The sequence below is a fragment of the Trematomus bernacchii genome, unplaced genomic scaffold (genome assembly GCF_902827165.1).
Source record: "Trematomus bernacchii unplaced genomic scaffold, fTreBer1.1, whole genome shotgun sequence".
NCBI lineage: Eukaryota > Metazoa > Chordata > Actinopteri > Perciformes > Nototheniidae > Trematomus > Trematomus bernacchii.
This window is the reverse complement of record NW_022987447.1, coordinates 108,476-135,584: the sequence shown is the minus strand read 5'-3', so window position 1 is coordinate 135,584 and position 27,109 is coordinate 108,476. Positions and strand designations below refer to the sequence as shown.

The following is a 27,109-nucleotide window of genomic DNA, read 5'->3' as shown; positions in this document are numbered from 1 at the left end:
TAAAAGGGTCGCGTTAGAAAACAATTCACTCACAGATTCATAATCATGAAGGTGGAATCTAACTATATCCATAATAATATTTATTGCATCCCTTGGGTAGAAACATGTTTTTTTCTGCTGTAAAATTGGGCATTTTAACATGGGGGTCTATGGAAATTGCTCCTTTCTGCAGTCATCGCCTATCGGCCAATATATGAACTGCAGTTTGTGGCACTTCCGCATTGGCGTCCCGGCTCTTCCCCAGAGTTTGCCGCTTGGATAAGACGTTATTTATCCTAAAGGAAATTAGTCTGCCGGAGTTACTAAAGATACAATAAATGTAATGTCAATTTAAGTGGTTCAAGAAACAAAGATTTACAAATAATGAATGTGGGAGAACAAGGGAGAACAAGGACAAGGGCGCTCTTTGTGGAGGATCACGAGAATGAGCGATGCAACCAAACAGAAGGTGAAATTCCAAATTATTCCAAATTATTTTGTATTTATTAACTTCCAAGAGAGGAAGACTATAGAGACATGTACACATAAAGGACAGGTTACCAGCATGAACTTTAGCCCATGCAAAAACTATTAAAAAAAATACAAAGACTGATATAAAGGGGGGGGGGGGGGGGGGGGGGACAGAATAAGTATTACTAGGGACATCTTGTCAGGGGCCTCATTTATAAAGGGATATACGCTCAAAAAATGGCGTACGCCAGTTTCTACGCAATGTTTGCGATTTATAAAATACTAACTTGACGGGAAAATGTGCTGTCCTCCACGCAAACTCTAACCCATGCGTACGCACTAAGCACACAAACGGGAGAGACGAGAAACTGCGACACCGTTGGCAGAAGGAAGAATGGAGAGAAATATGTGGAAATAATACCATAAATAAAATGTTACCTCTCATTTATCAAATATGAAGAATTCATTTTCAAACATTGATTAAAGCCAATCTTAAAATGATTAAACAAACGCCTGTTTGAGACTCCTCAGTGCACACAAAAACATAACTTGGAGAAATAAATAAATACGGATATGCTATTTAAAACCACCTCGAATATGTTGTGTTAATGTTATGAAATGTTTTCTCATACATGATGCGGTAAGCAGGAGGACAGAATTACGTCTAAACTGACGCCGTTTTGCATTTCTATAGGTTGTAGATACGAGCATGGTTTTATATACTATCACGTTTAATCGTGTTTTATGCCGTTTGCCAAGACTTGATAAGTCGCTCGTAAAACACAGGAGGTATGGAAACTAAGAACACCGTGGTAAATTGTACAGCTAATATAACACAACACATTGTATTTCCTTTAACTGGTGGATTATGGATATATAGTTGCTGATCGACAGCTGGAACACAAACCACCAAATACAACAAAAATAATTCAGATCCAGTCGTCATGACTCCACTCCGGAGGGATTCCCCGATCATTTCTTAGTTTCTCATCAAGGGGGGGTCTCCTGTCCCCGGTACAAACACACTGCCTGAGGAAGGTTATGTGTATTTTTTTTGTCATTAACTTTTTTCGGACCACTTATTTATTTATTTTGGTGACGATCCGACCTCCATGCTGCTACTCTGGTTCAAACTGCATCCACCAAACAATATGATTTATCTCCACCTCCCCAAAATAACCAAAATCTGACACGGTGCGAGATGTCTTTTTTAGCTGTTCTATCGTAATTTCCTGCGATCTTCTTCATGCAGTCAGTCAGAATGAATGAATGAATGGGCGTTTCTTTGACAAGTATAGGCAAATATGGGCGTTACGAGTCGATTGTGATTTATAAAGGGAAACAGGCGTAGGGAGTGCCGTACGCATTTCCCTCGCCGGTACGCAATGTTTTGTGAATCGGAAAATGGCGGAACATTTATGTACCTATTTTTGTGCTTTGTACTACGTAAGCAACCTTCCTACGTCAATCCTACGCAAGGCGTTATAAATGAGGCCCCTGGACACAGCTTTTTTACTTAAAGGTGGGGTAGGTAATTTTGGAGAAACCAGCTCGAGTGTGCTAGAATTTGAAAATACACAACCGGAAAAAATCTGCCACTTCCTTATAGAGCCCCTCCTCCAACACACGAACGCGCACATGACCAATGAGGGCACGAGATAAGTCTGTGCACAGATGGAAGGCTGACAGGCAGGTAGGCCATCCAGTTATTTTAGCCGGGCCGGCTAAAATGATTGGTCGTGCTTTTTACAGTACTACGGCTTCCACAGATGACATTTTTTTATGGATTTTTTGTCAAAGCATATTCATTGCTATCGGGATGTTAAGAGCATTCCATGGAATATAACAAAAAGTGTATCTCGAGCCGGTTTCTCAAACTTACCTACCCCACCTTTAAGTCTGCAGTCTTGTTAAAACTTTGTATCACACCTAGTTCCAACAAAACTCCTCACGGTGCATTACCGTCGACTCCCTCTAGGTGGTGGTAAACGGCCAAACTGGAGGATCTTTAGAAGAAGCGGGGTCAAAGCTTTTGTTTCCGTTTCCGGGTCAACGATATCCTTCACAAACAAGTGAAATGTTGACCCGACTGCCTCGGCTTGGGCTCTCTTTTCCCCGGTTACTGTGTAATCCCCCGGCTCGGTTCGTCTCCCAGTCGAAACCCAGTGGTGCTGCTGGGGCGGCCTCAGTGACGGAGCTGCACCCCCCGGAGTTGAAGAGCGGACACGGGGAGGTCAGCCCGTATGTCAAGGTGAGTTCTCCCAGTGGTACCGACAGTACCGGAGCTCACTGAGACCCAGTGACCGAGCCGGGCTCAGGTCATCAGACACACGGACACAGACACTTACTGTTCTGATGTCAGTCTGAAACACACCAGTACTCACGGTACTGCTCCGTAGGAGAACCACAGCGAGCTGCAGCTAGCAACATTAGCTAGCAGAGCTACACACACTGTTGATCACGCACACTGACAGCTTCAGCCAGAGGTGAAAAAGTACACATCTTGTACTTGAGTCAAAGTAGAAGTACTAGAGTGTAGGAATACTCTGTATTAAGTGTTAGTCGTGCACTCAAAATGTTACTGAAGTATAAGTAGAAAAGTATTAGCATCAAAATATAGTTAAAGTAGCGACAGTAAAAGTAGTCATTGTGCAGATTGGTCCATTTCAGAATAATATATATGATATGTTTTATAATGATTGATCATGAAAGTGTTCTCAAAGCTGGTAAAGGTGCAGCTAGTTTGAATGACTTTGTATACTGCAGGGTAGCTTGTGAATTTACTCCAGGTGGAACTAAAGTCTGATTTAACACTTGATTATATTCCACATCATTCATCCACATCTGTAAAGTAACTAAAGGGATTAAATACATGTAGTGGAGAAAAAGTAAACCATTTACCTCTGAATTGTAGTGGAGTAGAAGTACAAAGTAAAGTACTTGAGTAAATGTACTCAGTTACTTTACACTGGCTTCAGCTATGTTGCTTTTAGTTTCTGACAGACAGTGGATGTATTTTTGAGATTGATGAAGTGCATAAGAAACTGAAAGTGCTATTATATACTAATGGTTTTATATAAATGTAGCACATTATCTTGTCTATACAGAGGTGTAAGAATATTCTGATTATTTACTCAAGTGAAAGTAGCAATACTACATTTTGTAGTAAGTACTTTGTTACAAGTAAAAGTCCTGCATTCAAAATGTTATTTTCCTTTCTTTAGTAAAAGTTTAAAAGTCTTAGCATTAGAAACTACTTTAAATACCAAAAGAAAAAGTGCTCTTCAGTGTTTACCACAGAATTTGATTCTATTTGTGGGGGCACCACACCGCACCGCCCCCCCTTAACCTATTCGGGTGGCCCACGCATCCACCCGCCCCCCCCCTCAAATAAGAAAATACATGCGAGTTCATGGCTACTGTAGACAACGTTCTTGTTGCTCTGTGTTGCGTTGTTAATGAGTGAGACACACCGGAGTTGAGGATCTGTGGGGTTTATTCTCCCTAAAATATAATTTACAATTTAGACCATTTATCCATGATTAGACCACCGAAATAAAAAAATAAAAAAAACATATTATTTTTGTTTTTGTTTTATGAGATCCATTTGTGGCGGACGATATTTATTTGTGGCGGACGATATTTATTTGTGGCGGCCCGCCACAAATAAATCAATGTATGGGAAACACTGCTCTTTATGCAGAATGGCCATTTTAGGCACCAAATACTTTAAACTGGTTGGTAAATGTAAATTAGTGTTTGCACGTGTGGAATATTAAACGTCACTACACCTTTAAACGTAATCATCAGGAATGTAGAAAGAAAGATGTCTAATAAATAAATGTGGTGTTTTTACTTGTAATATTAATAATTTACTTTACATTGTCACAATGATGTTACAATGGATTATGTGTAATATTCCCACTTAAAGTCTGCACTCCAACAAGTCTGAGATCAAGTGAGGAGAATAGACCTAAATATTACAATATTAAGTATGCACACTTTATCCATAATAATACACACTCAGTCAAAAAACAACACCCTGTTGTAAATACATTGAGGATAAAATTAAGCGTGAATTGCACAAGGGTATATTTAAAAAAGTGTTATTTATATTTACAGACGGTGTTGAATAATGTATTCTGAATGTCTGTACTGTGTGTGATGCCTCTCTTATGTAATTGTCAGAATCCAGACTACCATGGCTTCTCCCTGGACCCCGTGGTGGATGAGTGGAACATGAGAGTGGGCTTCTTCTTCGGCATCTCAGTGGCTCTTGTTATTGGAGGAGCATTTATCCACTATTTACCAGACCATGGGTAATGTTACACATTATAAAAGCTCACTCATTGTTTCTTAATTACTCAGGCTATTAAGATGTTTTGGTGGCCTTCAGTCCAAAGCTGCCACCCAGCAGTCAAGCTGGGGATTATTGTTATGAATGTATAGAATTATTCAAGTTGTATTCTCTTGTGTTTGTGTGTGTAGCATGCGGGAGTGGGCCAGGAGGGAGGCGGAGCGTGTGATCCTGCAGAGAGAGCAGGAGGGTGTTCCTCTGTTAAGCGAGTACTACTTCGACCCAGAAAAGATTGTTCTCCCCAGCTCTGGAGAGCAGTAGGATCAAACATCCTCCTTCTGTATTTCATGATTAATGTATTTCACTGAGAGAATAAATGATTCTGTATGTAACTGTTGAACTGTGTTATCATCATGTTTGAAAATTACTTCTTAAACAGCATTTAAATGTTTTGAAAAAATGAATGAAAGGTTAATCTTCAATGATTGGAACGTAAGCTCTGTGTTTGCCGTTGGCTCGGTGCTACAAGCCGTTTGTGGTCAGAACTAAAAATAGGTCTGAGGTTTGAAATCCAGCCTTTAATATAACTAACAAACGATTGAATTGATTGTTCAACATTGACTAGTTTGAAAATGATACAAAATACCTCCAGACCGTACCGTATTGAGGTAACCATCATCACAATGTTTCACAAATGTACCGGTACTTTGGATACGTTATATTTCCAAGTAATATTTGAATGGAAACACATTTTGATTACGTTCTCTTTAAAAGTAATCTGATCAATAGCTTAATGAATTGCATTATTTAAGCTATACATATCTAGCCACTGAAACAACCTGTAATTATTATAATGGCAACCTTTAACCTATACTGCTCCAGCACAACAAAAAGCAGGGCACATTGATACAAAGAGTTGCACCTGGACACGAAATTCTTGGAAACGTCTTATAATTATGTTTTCCAAGCATTTATAGCCAAAACTAGATCCGAATTCAAATATGATTTATTTACAAAGCATCTACGCCCTTTAGAGAGTTCCCACGGTGAAACTGTTAGCAGTATTGTAGATTGTTCATGGGTGACATCGTTAATGTTGGTTTTTCAGTGAGTCTTTGAACGCAGCAGAGGTAAATTGCTACAGTGCGCATGCGCGCTGGACTGAAAGCGGAAATCTGGCGCCATGTTCGCGCACAGCACCTCATTGAAAGTAAACAGTCGTTCCTGCAGCAACTACTCACTGCGGTTAAAGCAGGTCGAATTATTGAGTACTGAGACTTCTGACTACGGGTTCTGCTGCTGCTGCTGCTGCTGCTAGGAGACCATGACTTCACTCACTCTGAAAGGAGTGACAGTGAACTTCCCATTTGTTCCATATGACTGTCAGAAGGACTACATGAGCAAAGTGATAGAGTGTCTCCAGGAGGTAATGAAAGAACTGTGATGGGATATTTTTCTCAGCTGGACAGGAATCATCCATACATTCATGTACTGGTCATGTTGTAGTTTACAAAAGGTCCTTCTTTCTTAATATGGAGAGAGCTTCATCTGGTCCTCTGTATGGTTAGTGTGTCCAAATGTCTTTAATGCTGCTGCCTGTTCATCTACACTGGCTGATCGTTAACCACTGGTGGAAAGTAACATCGACTCAAGTACTGCACTTAAGTACCATTTTGAGATACTTGTGCTTTACTTTAGTGTTTACAGTTGTTGATACTTTGTACTTCTACGCAACTACGATTCAAAGGTAAATGGTGTACTTTAACTCCACATGTATTTAATACCTTTAGTTACTTTACAGATGTGGATGAATGATGTGAAATATAATCAAGTGTTAAATCAGACTTTAGTTCCACCTGGAGTAAATTCACAAGCCACCCTGCAGTATACAAAGTCATTCAAACTAGCTGCACCTTTACCAGCTTTGAGAACACTTTCATGATCAATCATTATAAAACATATCATATCTATTATTCTGAAATGGGCCAATCTGCACAATGACTACTTTTACTGTCGCTACTTTCACTATATTTTGATTAATACTTTTCTACTTTTACTTCAGTAACAATTTGAATGCAGGACTTGTACTTGTAACGGAGTAGTCCTACACTCTGGTACGTCTACTTTTACTCAAGTACAAGTACTTCTCCCATCTCTGTCTTAACCCTTAAAATAGTGTTGTTACTCTATATAAAATAATCCAATAATTAATACGCCATATGCGAAGTTTGAGATTTGCTGCCTGGTGGATTGACATGATGTTGCTGAAGTCAAATCCTCTGGTTTGTGAAACATCTCCCTTGTTCAGACTGAGGTAACATCTGTTTGAAGGGAGATGTTTGGCAGAGATAAAACCAGTGCACACATGTTTCTCTCTCTCAGAAGGCCAATGGGGTTCTGGAGAGTCCGACAGGTACCGGTAAAACTCTGTGCCTGCTCTGTGCCACCCTGGCCTGGAGGGAGCGCTTCAAGGACACCATCTCTGCTCGCAAGATCACAGAGAAGCTGAAAGGAGAGGAGATGTTCTCCAACACCCCGCTGTCCTCCTGGGGGACGGCTGCCACAGACGGAGACACACCAAGTACGTTCAGATCATGGCACCATCACATCAAGCAGTTCAAGTGTTCCACTGCCTGTGTTCTTCTTTAATGATATTAAATAAGAAAGCTTTATTTGTATAGCACTTTTCATACAGCAGGTGCAGCTCAGAGTGCTTTCACAACATGGCACACATCACAAACTAACAAAAAACAAGAAATTCACTTCAGGTTAAACGTTAAAACATTTTTGCACACATGCAGCATAAAAACACAATATTACAGTTCAAGGGACCCAAGGGCGTAAAACATGGGATAAGAAAATGAAAATACAACAAATAATGATCCCTCTCGGTAAAATAAATGGAGAGATAAGACATCATTATTAAATACAATAAAATATGAAAACCTATAAAATAAATAAAAGAATTATACAAATAGTAAAAGAATAATGAAAAAAGAGAAATATCAAGATTAAAAGGCCAATTTAAGGTCGCTAAAAAACCTATAAAATCCATGTCAATTATTATTAACCTTATTAAAATAAATAATAAGAGTAATAACGAATAAAAGACCAATTTAAAAGGGGTGTCTAATCTAAATACATGTTTCTTCAGCTGTTGTTCAAATGTAATGGGACTTGATGTTAGTTATTGTACACTGCTCCCTAGACGCTGCGTAGACTCACTTTAAACCCGCCCACTCTAGCATGTTCCAAACGGGCACTGCACTAGTTCTAATCATTGAAATCGTATATCATACAAAAGGGTTGGGGGATATGATGAGTGCTAAATACTCTCCCCTGCAGCTCATTCCATGTTACTGATGTAGAGATACAGCAGCTGACACGACTCTCTGAAATATAATGGATTTGTGTTTTTATTGTTTCTCAGCCTACTACACTGATGTTCCCAAGATCATTTACGCATCCAGGACACACTCTCAGCTGGCTCAGGTTATCAAGGAGTTAAAGAATACTTCCTACAAGTAAACTATTCCATTTGTCTACAGTAGTAGATGTTAGAAATATATTGTTTATGCATGATTAATGCAACATGTGTGGAATGCTTCTTTTGTCGGGGTCAGCTCACTTCAGAAACAACATTTAGAGGGCAAATGAGGTTTTGGATATGATTTTGATATTAAAGATAAGATAATAATGTTGAATGGAGCATGATGCCTTAATATTGTTGCCCCAGACTTTTTACAGAGAGTAATTCTTTGAAACATTCCTGAATGATAGCATGCCTCATAAGTGAAGTTATAAGTTAGCAACTACAATCGGTACAGAAAGTGTTGCAACTCGTTCTTTAAACAGGGCCTCGTATTGCTTATAAGGGGAAATATGAAGGGTATATTTCAAGCTGGTTATTTAAATAAGTTATTGGGCTTTTTTTTATCAAATAAGATTTGTTAGAAATGTTTTCAACTTTGGGAAAATTGGGCTTATTAACAAATGAATACCCTGTCATGTATTTGTACATATATTTACAAAGAACAATATGAGAAAAGCACAGGTTTCAGGTGTGGGTCATATTCCTTTATGCTTTTAGAATTCGCTGAGAGCCAGTTTAAAATGAACCCTAACACCACTACTGTAGTTATTTGGATGATCTACTATTATTTTAAACACATTTTAAATATGTGACAGTGACCTAAAGTGTCACTGCTCATACAGCTGAATGTTCATAGTATGTCTTTTTCTGATGTACAGCACAGATGAGCTGAGTGTGTTCCTGTTAAATCCATTCATCAATGTCACCATTATGTGTGTGTGTTTCTGCTGCTTCAGGCCAAAGGTGTGTGTTCTGGGATCGAGAGAGCAGCTGTGTATCAACCCTGAAGTCATGAAACAGCAGAGCAACCATGTTAAGGTATGAAAACCATAACATCATGTTGTTAGATAACATTCAAATTGTCAGGGGCGTACTGTTAGTGCTGAGTCAGCTGAAGTGTCTGAAGGATGCAGGCACGACCCCAAACTTCTCCCGGCTCCTTGTCGATATTTTCAAACTCATTCGTGTTAATTCTAAGCACCAACAGTGAGCGGGGAGAATATCTTTGTCTAATAAAATCAGAAGGAAGCATCCTAAAAAAGTAACTGCTGGGTCATTTATATGAATGAGCTGATGCAGCAGTCCTTGTCCTTGAGTCCATGTTGCTAATATCTTAACAAAAAGTGGTGGTTATGGCACAAACCACTTCTACAGATTTCACTATACTTTTTGCTTTGCTTTGTTTTTCAGGTCCATTCGTGCAGAGCCAAAGTTTCCACAAGATCATGTGTCTACTACAATAACGTGGAAGGTAATGTTCAATATTCATACTTGGTAGAGCTAGCTTACATGCAGTAGAGATCAGTGACACAACAATGGAACCCTGCAGGCTGCTAGTACAGGCTACATGCACTACACTTACTAGGAACCCCAACTGAAAGCAAGGTCTGAGTGGCGTGTAAGCATTCTGTCTTCCAATCCACACTGATTTGTCTTCTGTAGACGTCTTAAAGCCCCGGTCTCTGGGAAGCTGCATGCTAACGTGCCTTCACCAGAGGGACTGACAGCGGTCACTTACTGAGCCAGAATAGATTTCATGTTGGCTCCATGTCAAGATATCAACAGTATTAAACGTATCCATTCATTGATGTTATATCCCCACCCACAGTAGCAAGTGAGATATCCTGCCTGTAGAAGCATAAAACACTTGGTGAGCGCTGTCTCACATTTGTTTCACTCAGTGTGGATTGGTACATTTGGTAGAGGTAAAGTGCGTCTGTGACTGATGCTTCTGGAAGCTACCAGTAGGTTGACCATATAGTTTAAGCATTGTTACATCTGGCTATTTTCCAGCTGTTGGCAAGCAGTGATGGGTTTATCATGGCAATTGCATAACACCTTTATGGCCTCCTTTTCTTTTCTTTTGCCTTTAGAGAAGAGCACTGACAAAGAGTTGGTGAATTCAGTCCTCGACGTGGAAGACTTGGTCAAATTTGGCAACAAACAGAGGTGTGTCTCACACACTGCTCGTGTGTTTGGCTAATACATTTGTGCTTTATAAGGAGTCCAATCAAACAACTGATGCATGGTTTTTAGTTGTTCTTGAATTGTAGGACAGCAACATATAATTTTGAAATATTATGAATTAGTCATCCGATATATTAGACCTTAAATAATTAGAAAATCAAGTATTGTAATTATTTTCATCTCTGTCAAAAGGTTAGAATCTTTGTAAAAACAGTTTAGCTTTGTTAACGCCTTACAGCTTTTTGATTTCTGATGCTTTCCGTGTTCTTTTATCTCCCCCTGTCCTGCTGAAAGTCCTCTGTTAGAAACTTATGCACACTTTCACTCACAAATTCACTTTAAAAAAAAAAAAAATTCTGAGGCAAATGATATCACTGGTTCAGGCGATGTGATGTGAAAACCAGTCTCATATATGTTGTTTTATTTTTATTGGCTGCGGTTGCAGAGAGATAGAGCAGGTCCTCAATTTATTGGAAGGTCAGCAGTTGAATCCTCTTCCAGTCAGCCTTTCAGTGTCTTTGGACAACGTACTGAACCGTGCATTGCTTCCAGAAGGCACAGCCATCGTGTGGGAATAAGATAAATGATGCTGCCTTGTATGGCAGCTCTAACATCAACGTCTTGGTGAGGACATTTTAGCATGGAATGTAAAAAAGCATTGTTGGTGGACTAGAAAGGCGCCATATAAACCCATGTCATGTTTGAAGAAACCAGGCGGTGACATCAACAATAAGTAAACACCGTTTTATGCTATCTATGGTCCCAGCTGCAGCCCAGTGTTTGCTTCTACACACACTGTGGAACGTTTTGAGAGGCCATGGAGGAGACACAGAATAAAAAGCCCAAATGATTCACTTTAAATACATGTTCAAAAAGTAGATTTGGGGTAACAGTCTTTTCTGGCTAGTTATCAATAAGCTTAAAATAAAAGGACTCGATATAAAAGGTAATTTGAGAAGTTAAATGAAGAACATGTCTCCTTCCTGTCGTGCAGTGAATCACATCAGCAGTAAGAGAGAGGATGACAGGATCCATCATAACATCTGAATCAGAAACACTGAATTATTTCTCCCTGCTTGGTTATATTTGAATTCACTCAGTGTTTAATTTAAATAATATTACTCTGGATTTTTAGACTTTTCATTTTTTCAAGGGCGATTGAGTAACAGTGATATTGCTGATTCTGCTGAGTTATCATGTCCCCTGTAATGTAGACAAAGTCCTAGGTATTGCATGCAGTGTGTACATTTCAGTTGAACGTAGAATATGTTTGTGCAGGGTCTGTCCTTACTACCTGTCCCGGTCCCTGAAGCAGCAGGCAGACATTGTTTTCACGCCGTACAACTACCTGCTGGATCCAAAGGTGAGCAGTCACAGAACACACATCAGATGGCTGTAGATGGAGGGACAGAGATGACTTTGTGTCAATCATGTAATTATACAATTCTGAAGCAGGGCCTGAAATAATGGAACAGAAACCCTTAGCCACATTGAGCCTTTAGTACTGTACATTAGCAAGGGTACCCTTTATATACCTGCTTCATACATACAAAACAGTTGTTGGGCAGAATATACCATATACCTTCTTTTCTATCTATTTAATCATCCTGTCATTTACTGCTTTGTAGCCACTCGTATTATTCAGTGAAATCATTGAAATGCTGGTGTTTTGTTCTTTCACTTTGTTCCACAGAGCCGCAGAGCGCACAACATCGAGCTGAACGGAGCGGTGGTCATCTTCGATGAAGCTCACAATGTGGTGAGACTCTTTCTCCACATTCAGTTGTTCTGAAGGGATGCACTGTGTGTGTGGAGCCTGCTGTCGGAGCACCCCCGCCTGTTCCAGAGACATGTCTGGCCCTGTATTTAAAACACTAGAACCCCGATCCCTCTCCAACATCTCTGTCAACTCTGTAAACTACCAATGCAGATAATGGCTCAGACGCTCTTGTTGTGCATACAGATAGAGACGAGAGTTGTAAAAAACGTTACCCTGTCTACTTGTTCTACTTGATAATAATTACCAATCACTGAGTGTCAAGTTGTTTGTTTGGAAAAGTTACAAAATACTTGTGACTTCAATTTTTTCAGAAACTGTTAAACTCACAAGCACAGCTGCACATTCCCAGCCAGTCTACTCCTCTAATTTAAAGGGGACCTATTATGCTATATTTGAAAAATATATTGTAGGGCCATACCTATACAAAACGTGTCTCTGAAGTTTTTTGCTTACAATACCAAACAGATCACCCATTGTAGCCATGCCTTATACCCCTCTATTCCAGCCCTGTTCCAAAAAGGCTGATTCTGTGACCGTAGCTTTAAATGGAACAGCTGCTGCTAGCCACGCCCCTTTGTAGCGTCACACAGCTTTCCCCTGCTAAGAGAGTTTTCTACCGGGAGATCTCAGCTAAACGCTGCCGTGATTAAATGCCATATTATGTTCTTAACCACTTCAAGCATTATTTCTGAAACAGTATGGAGCTCAAACGCTTTTCTCTCTCGCAGGGTTTACCACAAGGACATTACGTTACACATATTCTCTCCAGTACAGCGTTAGCTCTGAGTGTTAGCATGCTTGCTAATGTAAACACAGATTACTCCCAAAACACGCCGCACATTGTTTCTGATACAGCACATAGCTTGACATGTTCTTTCTTAAGTGTTTACTGATAGAACAGTGCCATTATATATAACAACTTAACTCTAAGTGCCTCCTGCAGACATCCTGCTGAATACACAGACACACAGCTGCGAGAGGGGATTCAGCTAGACGACTGTATATGGAGACGATAGGTTGGGACATGTCACGTGTGCCACATTTGACCAATGATGTCCAAATCCTGGATCTGCTCGTTTGCACCCCCGTTTTTTTTTTTTTAGAGATGTGGGTAAGGAGGAAACGAGAGAGGGTTGTATTTTCTGAAACTTTGTGAATCTCCTTACACACCGGGGACACATATTTATGTATAAAAGACATCAAAAAGTGCATTTTGGTATATGGCACACCACTGTGGAAGTACACAACATAACCATCTGATGCTTTATTTTAAAACATAAAATATGTTTTGGTTTTATTTTACTGAGGGTTGCAGACTTGATCTAGGATGATGAACAACGTGGTCCTGCTGGAGGTCAGTCCCTGGGGCAGAGAGTCACCACATTGTGTCTGTGTTGCAGGAGAAGACGTGTGAAGAATCCACATCCTTTGACCTGACTCCATATGATGTGGCCTCCGCCATCACTGCTGTGGACCGGCTGCTGGCGGAGCAGGCGAAAGAGGCCAGCCATGGAGACACTGTCAGTGACTTCAACGTGGAGTCCCTCAACTCTGGTCCGTTTCATTTGTCCCACCCACTGAGGATGCACACTTTCAAATGTTAACAAATCCATCCCTGCAGTACATGTACTTACAGAGGGATATCTTTTTGTTTCAGGTTTAAAATTGGAATTAGCTACCATTGCTAAAATTAAACGTAAGTTAAGTTACCACAATCATCTCATGCACTAGATTTGGCTATTGCTTAGTCAGTGCTGTGGGATTGTTACCAACGGTTTCTGTCTGCTCTGACAGAGATACTGCTGGATCTGGAAACCGTCATCGATTCCTATGATGTTCCAAATGAAGTAGGCATCACAAAACCTGGAATGTAAGTGAAAGTATGAAAGGAGAGAGTAAGAATCAGCACTGTCTGTCAGTGGATCAGTCCTTCTGTGTTCTCCGTCTTCCAAAACAAAACCTGTTTACGGCTTAGATTCTCCGTCCTGATGGTGCAGCTTGCTGCTAACAGGTCATCAGTTATGATGTCAAATAGCACATTAAGTTAAAAATGATATATTTTAAATCTCTTAACTAGAAAAGAAATTCATTGTTATTATTACATTTGTATAAAATCTAGTGGTGTTAAGTAACTAAGTATATTTACTCAGCTACTGTACTTGAGTACAATTTGTTGCTACTTTGTACTTCTATTTCACCACAATTCAGAGGTAAATGGTGTACTTTCTCTCCACTACATGTATTTAATACCTTTAGTTACTTTACAGATCTGGATTAATGAGGTGAAATATAATCAAGTCTTAAAGGGGACCTATCTTGCTAAATGCACTTTTGTATGTCTTTTATACATAAATATGTATCCCCGGTGTGTCAGGGAACTCACGCAGCGTCAGAAAAAAAAACCCTATCTCTTTTCCTCCGTACCCAAATCTCTAAAAACGGCGGTACAACGGAGCTGATCCAGATTTGCCCCCGATATGACTTAATATCGGAAATGTGGACCCACAGCACTATCAGAAACAATGCCTGACTGTTTTGGACGTAATATGGTCGGTGTTTACATTAGCATCGCTAACACTCAGAGCTAACCTGTACTGCACAGAGCATGTGTGTGAAGAAGCAGGAACTCACCTTGTGGTATAACCGGCAAGAGAGAAAGCCTTTATTATTATTTCAGCTCCATACTGTTTCATAAATAATCCTTGATCTAATAATCATTGATCTAATAATCCTTGCGTTTCATCACCGCAGCATTTTAGACAGTATCTGCCAGGTCCCGCATGAGCCGCTAAAGGCTCCGCGCCCTCTTATTTTTAAAAAGCTTAATTTTTTTATTTAGCCTTTATTTATACAGGTGAAAATCTCATTGAGACACAGGGTCTCATTCTCAAGAGAGACCTGTTTATACCCAGAATCAGCACTTTTGGAACAGGAAGAGAAATAGAGGGATATGAGGCATGGCTAGAATGGGTGATCTGTTTTTTTGTTGTTGACCAAAACACTTCATAGACATGTTTTTTTATATTTTTGTATATATCTGAGACCTATGCTATTGCCTAAAAAATGCATGATAGGTGACCTTTAAATCAGACTTTAGTTCCACCTGGAGTAAATTCACAAGCTACCCTGCAGTATACAAAGTCATTCAAACTAGCTGCACCTTTACCAGCTTTGAGAACACTTTCATGATCAATCATTATAAAACATATCATATATATTATTCTGAAATGGACCAATCTGCACAATGATTACTTTTACTGTCGCTACTTTCACTATATTTTGATGAGAATACTTTTCTACTTTTATGCAGGACTTTTACTTTTACCTAAGTACAAGATCTGAGTACTTCTCCCACCTCTGATAAAATGTAAAATGTCTTCAGTTATCTCAGTTTCTGGATTGTAATGAAGTGTTCTCTGTCCAGCTTCATCTATGAGCTGCTGGAGAGAGCCCATCTGACCTACAGCTCCAAGACGGCTGTGCAGGAGGCTCTGGAGCAGATCACTGGATACCTCGCAGGACGTCAGTACGGCTTCATCACTTTCTATTGTTGAACACATGTCACTTGATTTACCTTCCGTTTTCTGCTGTCCACCATGTGATGGACATGTTGTTTCATTTCCATTCACACAGAAGTAGGAATTATAGGCCTTCAGCTGTATATATCACACACACCCCGTTTCTGTTACAATGCAAAATAATGTGTGTATTCATTTGTATCACTAACAAAGAGTTGTGACATGTTTTATCCTCAGAGCCGGGGGTGTTTGTGAACACAAGTGGACTGCAGCAGCTGACTAATATCATACAGGTGTGCTACATGGTGAAGTTTTAGTAAAAGTTTCTAGAATAGACTTTTCACACTCTGTATTCCTGAGAGCGAGATGTTCCTGAGATGCTAGGCTAATGTTTAAGGTTAGCCTAGCTCAGTGGTTCCCAACCTGGGGGGCGCAGCGCTATTGCAGGGGGGGGGGCGCGTGAAGCTTGGGAAGAAGTTGTAAACAAACATTGTTTGCTGGTAAAATCAATAAAATGGACACATTTTTAACACAACCGGCAGTTAAAAGAAAAGTTGACGAGCCCACGACAAGCCTTTCAGATATAATGCCCAAATCAACAAAGTATGATAAGGCATACATCTCCCTTGACATCTAACGTGTTCGGTGCGGAGATCTCTCTCTCTCTCTCTCTCTCTCTCTCTCTCTCGTCTGTGTGCGGGGGGCTGGGTATCTCGCTCACAGACTCGCTGCAGCGACGTGCACACAGAGATCCGCCGGTGGAGAACATAGCGTTCAAAAGTGACAATCTAATCTATAGAGCTCGATGTGGGCAATGCTCGTTTGCCATAAGTATTTTCGTGGGAAGTATTTTTCATTAGTTTTACCAAAATAACTTGATTTAATTGTATTTAAAATAACATTTCCAAAGAAATAAATCCTTCGAAACTGCCTATTCAGTTTCTGTTTGAATGTGAAGGGTTAAATGAAAGAAGCTCCTTTAGCCGTCTCTGCGAGTTATGTGAAGATAGGAGAGCTTGGTGGTCCTGCTGTAAATTCACAGAGGGCCAGCTATAGCAGTGGCGAGCCGTGACTTTTATACCTAGGCCCTCTGACCCCCACCCCTTTCCTCAAAAAAAAGTTTAGATGAGTTATTACATCACAGCGTATACTTCAGCGGAATATCAAAACAACGGCCCGGGGTGCAAAACGCATCAATGAAAGCGACCCTCTACCACACAAAACAACACCTGTAAATAACCCAATTTGTGTTCTTTGAAATTGAAAAGGATATTGCATTGTGTTTGTTACTTTCGTTGCAGTTGTATGTCTTAAGTGTAATTTGGCATGCTTTTATTTTGAAGGCGAGTTTACGCTGTTGACAGGAAGTTGTTGTTGCTATGGAAACAAGCAAAGCTTCACAGCGGGCGGAACTTGTCATAAAGTCCGCGATAATAAAACCCACCCATTTAGAGGGAAGATATGATTGGTCAATTGTACTGTCATTTGACATTACTCACTCGTTCAGTTACTATAGCGGGCCCTCTGTGAATTTACAGCAGGACCACCAATCAGCTCCTATCTTCACCTCGCAGAGACGGCTAAAGGAGCCTCTTTCATTTAACCCTTCACATTCAAACAGAAACTGAACAGGCAGATTCGAAGGATTTATTTCTTTGGAAATGTTATTTTAAATACAATTAAATCAAGTTATTTTGGTAAAACTAATGAAAAATATAACAAAAAAAATATAAAAAAAAAAAAAATGAAATGAAAAAATATTTTTTTAATGTTTTTAAATATTATTTTTGTAGGGCCCTGACGGCTCGCCACTGCGCTCTAGTAACTGCAGGAGAGAGTAATGTCAAATGACAGTACAATTGACCAATCATATCTTCCCTCTAAATGGGTGGGTTTTATTATCGCGGACTTTATGACAAGTTCCGCCTGCTGTGAAGCTTTTCTTGTTTCCATAGAAACAACAACTTCCTGTCAACAGCGTAAACTCGCCTTCAAAAATAAAAGCATGCCAAATTACACTTAAGACATACAACTGCAACGAAAGTAACAAACACAATGCAATATCCTTTTAAATTTCAAAGAACACAAATTGGGTTATTTACAGGTGTTGTTTTGTGTGGTAGAGGGTCGCTTTCATTGATGCGTTTTGCACCCCGGGCCGTTGTTTTGATATTCCGCTGAAGTATACGCTGTGACGTAATGACTCTTTTTTTTTTTTTCTTTTTTTTTGAGGGAAGTGGTGGGGGTCAGAGGGCCTAGGTATAAAAGTCACGGCTCGCCACTGTCACTGACAAGCATGTTTTTGTCTGATCTGTACACAAAGAAACTTCCTGTAGTGTTGTCACCATAATGAGATTGTCAGGTTTTGTATCATTGTGACTGAATATAAAACCTGTTCTCATTGACTCTATGTGAACACCTGCACAAATGAGCATACTTCACAAAATGAGCTGCTGTAAACTGCACATTATACCAAAACGATGGAACACACGATTACTTTGCTATAGCTACAATCATTTTATCTCTCTTGTAGCTGGTGTTCTGTGGGGAACCATCAGAAAAGGAGAAACAGCAGCAGATGGAGACCAACACGGCTCATTTTAAGGTGCGCGTTCATTCAAAGATTTGTATGTCCTCACACGTGTTAGATATGTACACAGTGATGTCAGCCCTCATATCTGTGTGTTTGGCTCAGGTTCATATCCATCAAGACACCAGCCATCAGAAGAAAAACCAGAGCACGGATGTCTGGGCTTCATCATCATCATCATCAAAGAAACAAGGTTTTATTTTTATTTGTTCAACTTTATTCAACAATTATTGCAATACATCATAAAAAGTCACATAAACATCAGTGTTCAGTACATTAGCTCAAAACGGAGGGTGGCTACTCAGGAATTAAGTTGTTTAGAAATGTAAATTGTTAGGCTTTTTTACGTTTGCACAACTTTATAAAAATGTTGTATAATTTCATATCATTAAATGTGGGGATATATTTAGTTAAAATAATGGAATTATGAATTCCAAATTTCAAAGAATCAAGGTAATAAATAAAACACCCTGAGCAAATTTCCATGAAATTATGCATTTGTGTTTAGTCATGTTTAGTTTGTCGTTACTTTTGCTCGCCTATCTGCATATTCTGTGTAAATCTTAAATAAATGTTTATCTGAGCCCTGTAGGCAACATCTTGAGTTACTGGTGCTTCTCTCCGGGCTACAGCATGCAGAGCCTGGTGGATCAAGGGGTCCGCTGCATCATTCTGACCAGCGGGACCCTCTCCCCCCTCTCCTCCTTCACCTCTGAGATGAGGATGTAAGTACCCGTTGCTCCTCAAAGTCCATTTTAGCAGAGGTGATGGAAGTATTCAGATGCTTTACTTGAGTAAAGTACCAAAACATTAAAGTCCTGCATTAAAAATCGTACTTAAAAAAAGTATTATCAGCAAAATATACTTAGTGTATAAAAATGTAAAGTAATCATTGGGCAGGAAAATGTGTCTTTTAGTGTGTTTTATATATTACATTTATATATGTGACATTTCTAGATAATATTGTTGCATCAAGTAGCATTTTACTGTTGTAGACAAACACAGTTCTGATTGACTTTTTGTTCAATATTTAAATAATTTGAGTCTTGTTACCTAAAGAGTTATCACTAGTTATATGTTTTAACTAGTTTTTTGTTTAATAAATATAGTGGAGTAAAACTAAATGTTTTCCCTTTTAAATGTGTAGAAGTATAAAGTAGCACTAGATGGAAATACTCAATTTAAGTACAAGTACCTCAACATTTTACTTAAAGGTCCCATGTCATGCTTTTCCGGTTATTACCCGTCCCCTTGTGTGTTATGAAGGTTTTTCTGCATGTAAACGGTCTGCAGAGTTACAAACCCTCAAAGTACACCCTGTAGCGAGTAAAACTCTAACACAGAAAAGACCTGTCTATGCTGCCCCAGAACGCCTCGTTGGAGATTTATCTTTTTCTATTGTTTTCTTCCTGGGTACATTGACGTCCCATACCCAAATGGATCCATTGGTCCAAATGGACCAATCCGTGGAGCCGTTACATTAAGTCTGTGGATTGGTCCAAATGGACCAATCCGCGGACTTCCTCACACACACACACTCAGGCCCAGGCTCCACGGGAACGCATACGGCAAAACGCATAGGATTAACGCAAACGCAAACGCCAAAAGGCTTCCGTCCACACGCAATATACACCGGATTGTGTCTTGCTACACGAGACGGCTCCGTTTACATCCAACCGCTGGAAAAGCTGCAGTACATATACGCGTTTATGTCCATATCGAGATAAAGATAAATAATCTGAATTCAGTGTGCAGTGTACTTTTGCGGGGGTGAGCAGCAGAGGCGGGGAGAGGCGGGGCTATTGCGTCGTCATTATCAGAAACGGATGACCGTATAGGCTACCACACGGCCCCGTTGGACCCCCCAGAGCGCTCCGTTCCCAGATCTATCCACCTTTGGACCCGTTGTCGTTTGCAGGGTCCGTTTCTACCGTTCCGTTACGGCGTCGTGTAGCTTAAAGGGCTATACGCAAGAGAAATATGCGGATAGAACCCGTTTTCGTTCCCGTGGAGCCTAGGCCTCAATCTTTTCTCAGCTGCAGCTCTGCCGATTTCTCCTCCCTGAGACGGCGGGACGCGGAGAGGCTGTGAGTCGGTGTGTGAGCACACACACACACTCCCAGCCAGGCTGCGTGTGTGTGTGTGTGTTCGGGCTGGGTTTCGCTGTGTCTCGCTGTCTCGCAGACGGCCACTGGGCTCATAGGGAGGGGGGGGGCAGGAGCTCCAACAAGCCGTTTAGGACAGAGAGTGAATACACATACTATACAGAGATGCTGTATGAGAAACCAATGTGAGTTTGGAAAATTGCACAATATAAATCTATTTTAGTATACCTCAACAATGGAATTATGATCAGTAGAAATGGCCAAGACATGGGACCTTTAAGTACAGTTCTTGAGTAAATGTACTTAAGTACTTCCCACCTCTGCATTTTACGAACAGTGGTGCATGATGGGCCTTACCACTGACTTCAGAGATCGCGTTAACAAGGTTTTTTCAGTTTTTTGGCCAATTCTTTTAAATGTTTGTATTATAAATGTAAATGCCTTACATAAAAGTAATCAGGAAAGTTTCTCTCAAGCACTTTAAATCAAACCCTGGATATGTTCATGTTGTTATCATCAGGTAAAAGATAAGATAAGATATACTTTATTAATCTCAAATTGGGAAATGTTTTAATATATAGGTATATAGTACATTGGTCTTGATCCCAAAGTGTTTTGTTGGTGTAGAAAGTTCCCTGTGAGTCTGGAGAACAGTCATGTGATCGAGCGGGACCAGATCTTTGTGAGCGTCATCGAGCGCGGCCCGGATGGAGAGCAGCTCAGCTCAGCGTTTGCTAGAAGGTTCGTATTCTACAGATAGGCCTCACACTTTAGTGATTTAAAACAAGTATTTAATTTTACTGTACAATATTTAATTTTACATTCTGTTCTTGTATATCTCAAGGCTCAAGGCTTTTATTTGTCATACGTACATAGCTACAGTGTAGTTATGTCGATGAAAATCCTAGGTCACAGACTTCTCCAACAGTGCAAGTAAATACAAAAAGAAAAATAGTGCAATAGGAGTCTATATACAAGTGATTGGAATATTATATATGAGATAAATCATTTCTAAGTTGCAGTCAGATGACTGTTATGGATGTTGTTTCCAAAGTTCAGGTGTTTAATAGTCTTCTGGCCTGTAGGATGAAACTGTCCCTGAGTCTGGTGGTTTCAGCCAGTCAGGATGCTCTCTATGGTGCACCTGTAGAAGGTCAGGATGCTCTCTATGGTGCACCTGTAGAAGGTCAGGATCCTCGCTATGGTGCACCTGTAGAAGGTCAGGATCCTCTCTATGGTGCACCTGTAGAAGGTCAGGATGCTCTCTATGGTGCACCTGTAGAAGGTCAGGATGCTCTCTATGGTGCACCTGTAGAAGGTCAGGATCCTCTCTATGGTGCACCTGTAGAAGGTCAGGATCCTCTCTATGGTGCACCTATAGAAGGTCAGGATGCTCTCTATGGTGCACCTGTAGAAGGTCAGGATCCTCTCTATGGTGCACCTGTAGAAGGTCAGGATGCTCTCTATGGTGCACCTGTAGAAGGTCAGGATCCTCTCTATGGTGCACCTGTAGAAGGTCAGGATGCTCTCTATGGTGCACCTGTAGAAGGTCAGGATGCTCTCTATGGTGCACCTGTAGAAGGTCAGGATCCTCTCTATGGTGCACCTGTAGAAGGTCAGGATAATCTCTATGGTGCACCTGTAGAAGTTGCAGAGTATCCTGGAGTCCATGTTGAACCTCCTCAGCCTGCGGAGGAAGAAGAGCTGCTGTCGAGCTGTTTTGGTGATGGTGTTAGTGTTAGTGTGAGTCCATGTCAGGTCCTCAGTGATGTGGACACAGAGGAACCTGAAGCTGCTGACTCTCCACCGTAGTCCCATTGATGGCGATGGGGGCGTGTCTCTCTCTCTGCTGCTTCCTGTAATCCACAATCAGCTCCTTGGTTTTGCTGACGTTGAGATGGAGGTTGTTATCCTGGCACCAAGATGTCAGGTTTTCGACCTCTCTGTACGCCGTCTCGTCGCCGTCGGTGATCAGGCCGATGAAGGTCGTGTCGTCAGCAAACTTCACGATGGTGTTGGAGCTGTGTGTGGCAGTTTTAATTTCGTCAACAAAAACTATGACGAAAAATGTTCATCAACGACCTTTTTTACATGACTAAGACGAGACGATGACGAGCTAAAAATAGATTATTGATAATAAAAACTATGACGAAATGTATATTTAGTTTTCGTTGACGAGACGAGACGGGACTAAGGTGTTAATGGTGGACTAACGGACATTCAAAATGCAGGATATTTTCCCCCAATTGTCCGTCTTGTCAAAATGCATCTTACGTTTCTAACTTGCAATATCATTATTTCCGCTCTCTTCACTCCAGAAGAGCGATCTCCCTGTCTCTCTGTGTGCGGGAGGAGGGGCCTAACAGACACGCTGCAGCGGCATGCACACAGATTTTTAAGAGTAGTAGTACCATTAAAAACCTTAACGATACCCATCCCTAGATATTACACAAATAAAGTGTTAAAAGAGTGAAATGTTGCTTTGCGAATTTCAACACTTGATACTGTCACATTAGGCGCGTTCACACCAAGTACTTTTCCCACAATAGTTCATGAGAACTTTAGTTCATGAGAGCTCTTTTAGTTCTGATGAACTAAAGCAGATCGCGTTCACACCAAAATGAGTTCCTGGGGGTGGATTAGGCAAATGAAGCCGCTGACGTCACTTCTTCTTCTTCTGCTTTGGGTTTACTGGCAGGCCGCAAACAACTTCACGGCGAGTACAGTAGGTGGCGGTATGTACCTTAAAGTTGCAATCTGCCAAAAAACAGAGAGAAGAAGAAGAAGAAAAACCTCCCGCGTATACTGCCACGCCCACCTGCTGTATATGAGGCGTCTGTTTACCTTCCGACCTCAGACATTAGCTTCGTCTGAGTTATTTAAGCAAACACAAATACAGATCGTCGACCAGTCAAATGCAATAGCAATGCTGATTCGGAGGCGACGGCGGTTAAGAAGGATTGACAAAAGGATTGGACGACGACATGCACGCGATATGGATTGCGTAACCTGTGTGAAATGAATAAACTGTGGCAGGTGTGTCGTATGCACACTAAATAGGCTCAGCAGTTAACACACCTTTATTATATATCCTCCTGAGAGCAACTGCATCCGTCTGCCATGAACCCTACAGAAACCTACGTGTTAGTTGTGGCCCATAGTGGCCTCCATTTGTGTCGTGTAAAATGGGGGAAATCAAAAGTTAGCAAATCCCCATGTCATGTTCATAAAAACATTTAGCTTTAGGTCAAATAATTATTACACTGCTCTGAAACTCACTACACTAACTCCTAAGATGTTCCCTTACTATAATTAATTAAAAATATTGAACTCACAACACTGGTAATAACAAACTTAACCATTTCTCTTTCTATAAATAAATAGTGGTTGTGTTGATGGACGCCATTTTGAAATACAATGAAATGATCTTTTTGAAAGCCACAATAAATAAAGCTTCGCCAGTTTATAACCGATGAAACATGATGGTATCAGAATAATCACTTACATGTGATGTATAGGATGCTACACAGGTCACTGTAAAGATAAAGTGTCAGAGGAGAAATAAGCAAGCTTAGTTACATGAAATGTAATGAAAAATGTAAGATACAGGCTCTGTTTAATCGCCATGTAGGTTCTCTTTTATTGCACACTCAAGACAATATCAATAACAGCATCACGCTGTCCCAGGTGTGTCGTATGCATGTAAATAGAAGTTAACATTTTCAATATAAAATAAAGTGTCAGTAGTATCAAAACATATATATATATATATATATATATATATATATATATATATATATATATATATAATAACAAAAGGTAGGCTCAGCAGCAGACACACCTTAGTGCAAAGTGAAGTGTCGGTATTAATAACAGTGGCATATATATAATCACAATAATACAAAATGAACTGTCCCAGGTGTAGGCAATTTGGGGTGAAGTGTCTTGCCCAGGAACACAACGACATGCTGACTGCAGTGGGGTTTGAACCTGTGCTCCCCTGATCCGAACACCAACGCACCAGACCACTGCACCACACGCCTCCCAACAAGTCATTGTACAGTTTATCAACGACGACAAGTTTTTCTTAATTTTTTTATTGAAGGCCTGTTGGATTTAATCAGCTCGCTTAGCACTGCCAGAAGCCCAGCCTGAAAGGTATTTTGTTGCTCCACCTGGCGCGCCGACACCTCCACCTGGCGCGCCGCAGAGTCAGCATGGCGCGGCATCACCATGAGCAGCTGGTCGTCCGATTCCTGGGCCTTGTGTGAATGCAGCAGCCGTTCGTCGTGCATCTCCTTGGCACGCAGGTCCTCATTCTCCTTGCTGACCATGGCACGGCGGTCCATCGCCATGATGGTGTCAAGGAAGCTGTCATCCCGTGCCCGCTTTCCTAAGGAGAAATAAGCAAGATACAAGATCAGTTTAATCGCCTAGTAGGTTGTCACCAGAGACAACATTGGACATGGTGCAGGCAGGGACAGTGTACAAAATGCAGGTGTAAAGTAGAAGATAAGATAGGATCAAATAATATCAAATAAAAAATAAATATCAAAGTGCCCTTATTTATTGTTTTGTGCTTAATGTATGCTTGAACTTTGTTTTATAGGGATTAGTGGACATCAGTTAGATGCGTAACCTTCTTTCAAGGCCAGAGTAGTTACAGTGTAAGTGGATTGACATCTAACATAACATGGCTGAGTACAATTATAACAATCAATAAAAAAAAGGAAAAATAAATTGAATTTCAATTACATTTTTACTTAAATGTGCAAAATATTAGAACATCAGTCTTTGTGGCATGCAGGTAATCAACTGTTTAAGCTTTTACCATTAACATGTAGAATGAATGTTGCAAATGACACATGAAATCATAGCAACTGCAATGTATTGTTAGAGGTAGCATTATGTCCAGCTAGCATGCTAATTGCTAACGTTATATTATCGTTTTATCCCGGAGGGGAAAGCTAACTATAGTTTCTAATCCAGAGAGAAACACCTCGCCTGAAACACACGATTAGTGCCATGAGTTAGTGAAGCAAATTACAGAACATTGCACACTTATTCACAAGTCAAAACTTTTTCATAGCGGGCGCGGCTGAGAATAGCTAGCTAGCTAGCTAGATGTTGTTAGCCAGCTTGAAGCTATGATAGCCAGTTCAGCTAGCATGGCTAGCTCGATCTACTGAGCAAACAGAAGTACATCTGAGACCAGTATTGTGCAGATTAAAACAGTGCAGTGCATGTAGTTGATTTTACTTTTGTCGTCGTCCCGGCATGACTTTGCGCTGTGGACGGTTCCCAGGTCGGCTAACTTTGAACAACACTCCTACATTTTGCAGTAGAAGCTTCTGGATCACGTCCTCCGAGTAAATCGCCAGAAGCGCCGACACATCCTCATCACTCCACCGCTCCGAGGATTTATTTAGTGTTGCTATAATAACTGCTTTCACAAAAGTAATCTCTTCGTTGGTGGCTGCGGCGCTGAGCTTTTAATGAGCAAATACAATGGCGGCCTTAAAAAAAAATTCAGATAGGCTACTCACGGGGCGTGGTTTGCATTCCGCACAGCCAATCACACGTATGAACTTTTTCATACGTGCTCTCGAGCAGGGACTGAAAACGGTGTAAAAATGGTTCTGATGAACTCATTTAGTTCCTGGGGCTTTTTGGTGTGAACGCAAATATATCGTAGTTCTGATGAACTATTGTCGGAAAAGTACTCCGGTGTGAACGCGCTAATTGATTCCAATTTCAGATACCTCGATTTGCCTAACTGAATTGGTTTAAAGAGAGAAAACATTTTGACTAAAAGTTGACTAAAATGTAATGATTTTTCATCGACTAAAACGTTTTGAGTTTTCGTCAACTAAAACTAGACTAAAATTATGAAGGATAAAAAGGACTAAAATGTGGGTTGTGTGGGTTAACCCTTTTAAAGGATTTACACACATCTGCCCTGTCTCAAACAAAAGGGCAGGGCTCCTGATCCTTCTCTGCCTCCACAGCCTGGCTGCTCTCGAATCGTGCAAAAAAACTGTTCAGCTCATCTGGGAGAGATGCGCACGCAGACACTCCCGCAGCACCCCCCGCTGCTCCTTTGTAGTCTGTCATTGTTCTTAGTCCCGCCCACATGTTCCGGGTGTTACAGCCTTTGAAGTCAGACTCCACCTTGTCTCTGTACTGTCTCTTTGCATTGCTGATTGCTCTCCGGAGATCATACCTAGATTTCCTGTACTCCTCCAAATCTCCACCTCTGTGCGCGATAGTGCGCTTTTCCAGCTTGGTACGCACCTCGCTGTTTATCCAGGGCTTTTGATTCGGGACTGTTCGTACAGTAACCTTCGGTACCACGTCATCGATGCATTTCCCAATGTAGCAAATGACTGTGTCCGTGTCAGTGTTGATATTGTTATCCTCAAACACACTCCACTCCATAGATTCAAAGCAGTGCTGCAGAGCTGAGTCTGACTCCTCACTCCAGCGCTGTACAGTCCGTGTCACCGGTCTGTCCCGTTTCAGTTTCTGCTTGTAAGCAGGCAGCAGCAGCAGTGAGATGTGGTCTGATTTGCCGAAGGGAGGGCGAGGGAGAGCCTTATATCCATGTCGAAAAGGGGAATAAACATGGTCCACTGTATTTCCGCCGCGCGGGCAGCTCATGTGTTGAAAGTATCTCGGCAGAACTTTCTTCATATTGGCGGTGTTAACATCCCCGGCCACAACGAACGCCGCCTCTGGCCGTGAAGTCTCCGTCCTGTCAATCACTCCAAACAGTTCGCCCAGTGCTGTTGTTGTCAGCGTGTGGCGGA

The 27,109-nt window shown here is 40.9% G+C and overlaps 2 protein-coding genes across 6 annotated transcripts in view; both read left to right on the top strand.

Annotated features, from left to right (window-relative positions):
- Positions 1 to 409: 409 nt before the first annotated feature.
- Positions 410 to 5,147, top strand: ndufb11 (NADH:ubiquinone oxidoreductase subunit B11). The gene is made up of 4 exons (XM_034142717.1): positions 410 to 448; positions 2,429 to 2,701; positions 4,639 to 4,769; positions 4,939 to 5,147. Exons 1-4 carry the CDS (start codon positions 425 to 427, stop codon positions 5,066 to 5,068), a joined length of 558 nt encoding a protein of 185 aa, XP_033998608.1. The 5' UTR covers positions 410 to 424; the 3' UTR covers positions 5,069 to 5,147.
- Positions 5,148 to 5,928: 781 nt separating this feature from the next.
- rtel1 (regulator of telomere elongation helicase 1) overlaps positions 5,929 to 27,109 on the top strand; it is a 63,991-nt gene continuing 42,810 nt past the window's right edge. For all 5 annotated transcript variants that reach the window (XR_004556862.1, XR_004556863.1, XR_004556861.1 and 2 more), the window contains exons 1-17: positions 5,929 to 6,173; positions 7,130 to 7,328; positions 8,178 to 8,271; positions 9,077 to 9,158; positions 9,531 to 9,591; positions 10,214 to 10,289; positions 11,586 to 11,670; positions 12,001 to 12,066; positions 13,488 to 13,641; positions 13,745 to 13,783; positions 13,882 to 13,957; positions 15,512 to 15,609; positions 15,843 to 15,898; positions 18,139 to 18,210; positions 18,301 to 18,388; positions 18,788 to 18,920; positions 20,928 to 21,041. Coding sequence is in view for 1 of the 5 variants with exons in the window: in XM_034142854.1 (XP_033998745.1) it covers positions 6,072 to 6,173; positions 7,130 to 7,328; positions 8,178 to 8,271; positions 9,077 to 9,158; positions 9,531 to 9,591; positions 10,214 to 10,289; positions 11,586 to 11,670; positions 12,001 to 12,066; positions 13,488 to 13,641; positions 13,745 to 13,783; positions 13,882 to 13,957; positions 15,512 to 15,609; positions 15,843 to 15,898; positions 18,139 to 18,210; positions 18,301 to 18,388; positions 18,788 to 18,920; positions 20,928 to 21,041 (1,595 nt within the window). In the remaining 4 variants the exon portion in view is untranslated. The remainder of the gene's footprint in view (positions 6,174 to 7,129; positions 7,329 to 8,177; positions 8,272 to 9,076; positions 9,159 to 9,530; positions 9,592 to 10,213; positions 10,290 to 11,585; positions 11,671 to 12,000; positions 12,067 to 13,487; positions 13,642 to 13,744; positions 13,784 to 13,881; positions 13,958 to 15,511; positions 15,610 to 15,842; positions 15,899 to 18,138; positions 18,211 to 18,300; positions 18,389 to 18,787; positions 18,921 to 20,927; positions 21,042 to 27,109) is intronic.

Bases quoted from the DNA above. Each gene is read 5' to 3' on its own strand.
- ndufb11 (XM_034142717.1), top strand. From the start codon at position 425: ATGAGCGATGCAACCAAACAGAAG. The intron at 449-2,428 runs GTGAAATTCCAA...GACTCCCTCTAG, and splicing joins GCGATGCAACCAAACAGAAG to GTGGTGGTAAACGGCCAAAC. The intron at 2,702-4,638 runs GTGAGTTCTCCC...TGTAATTGTCAG, and splicing joins AGGTCAGCCCGTATGTCAAG to AATCCAGACTACCATGGCTT.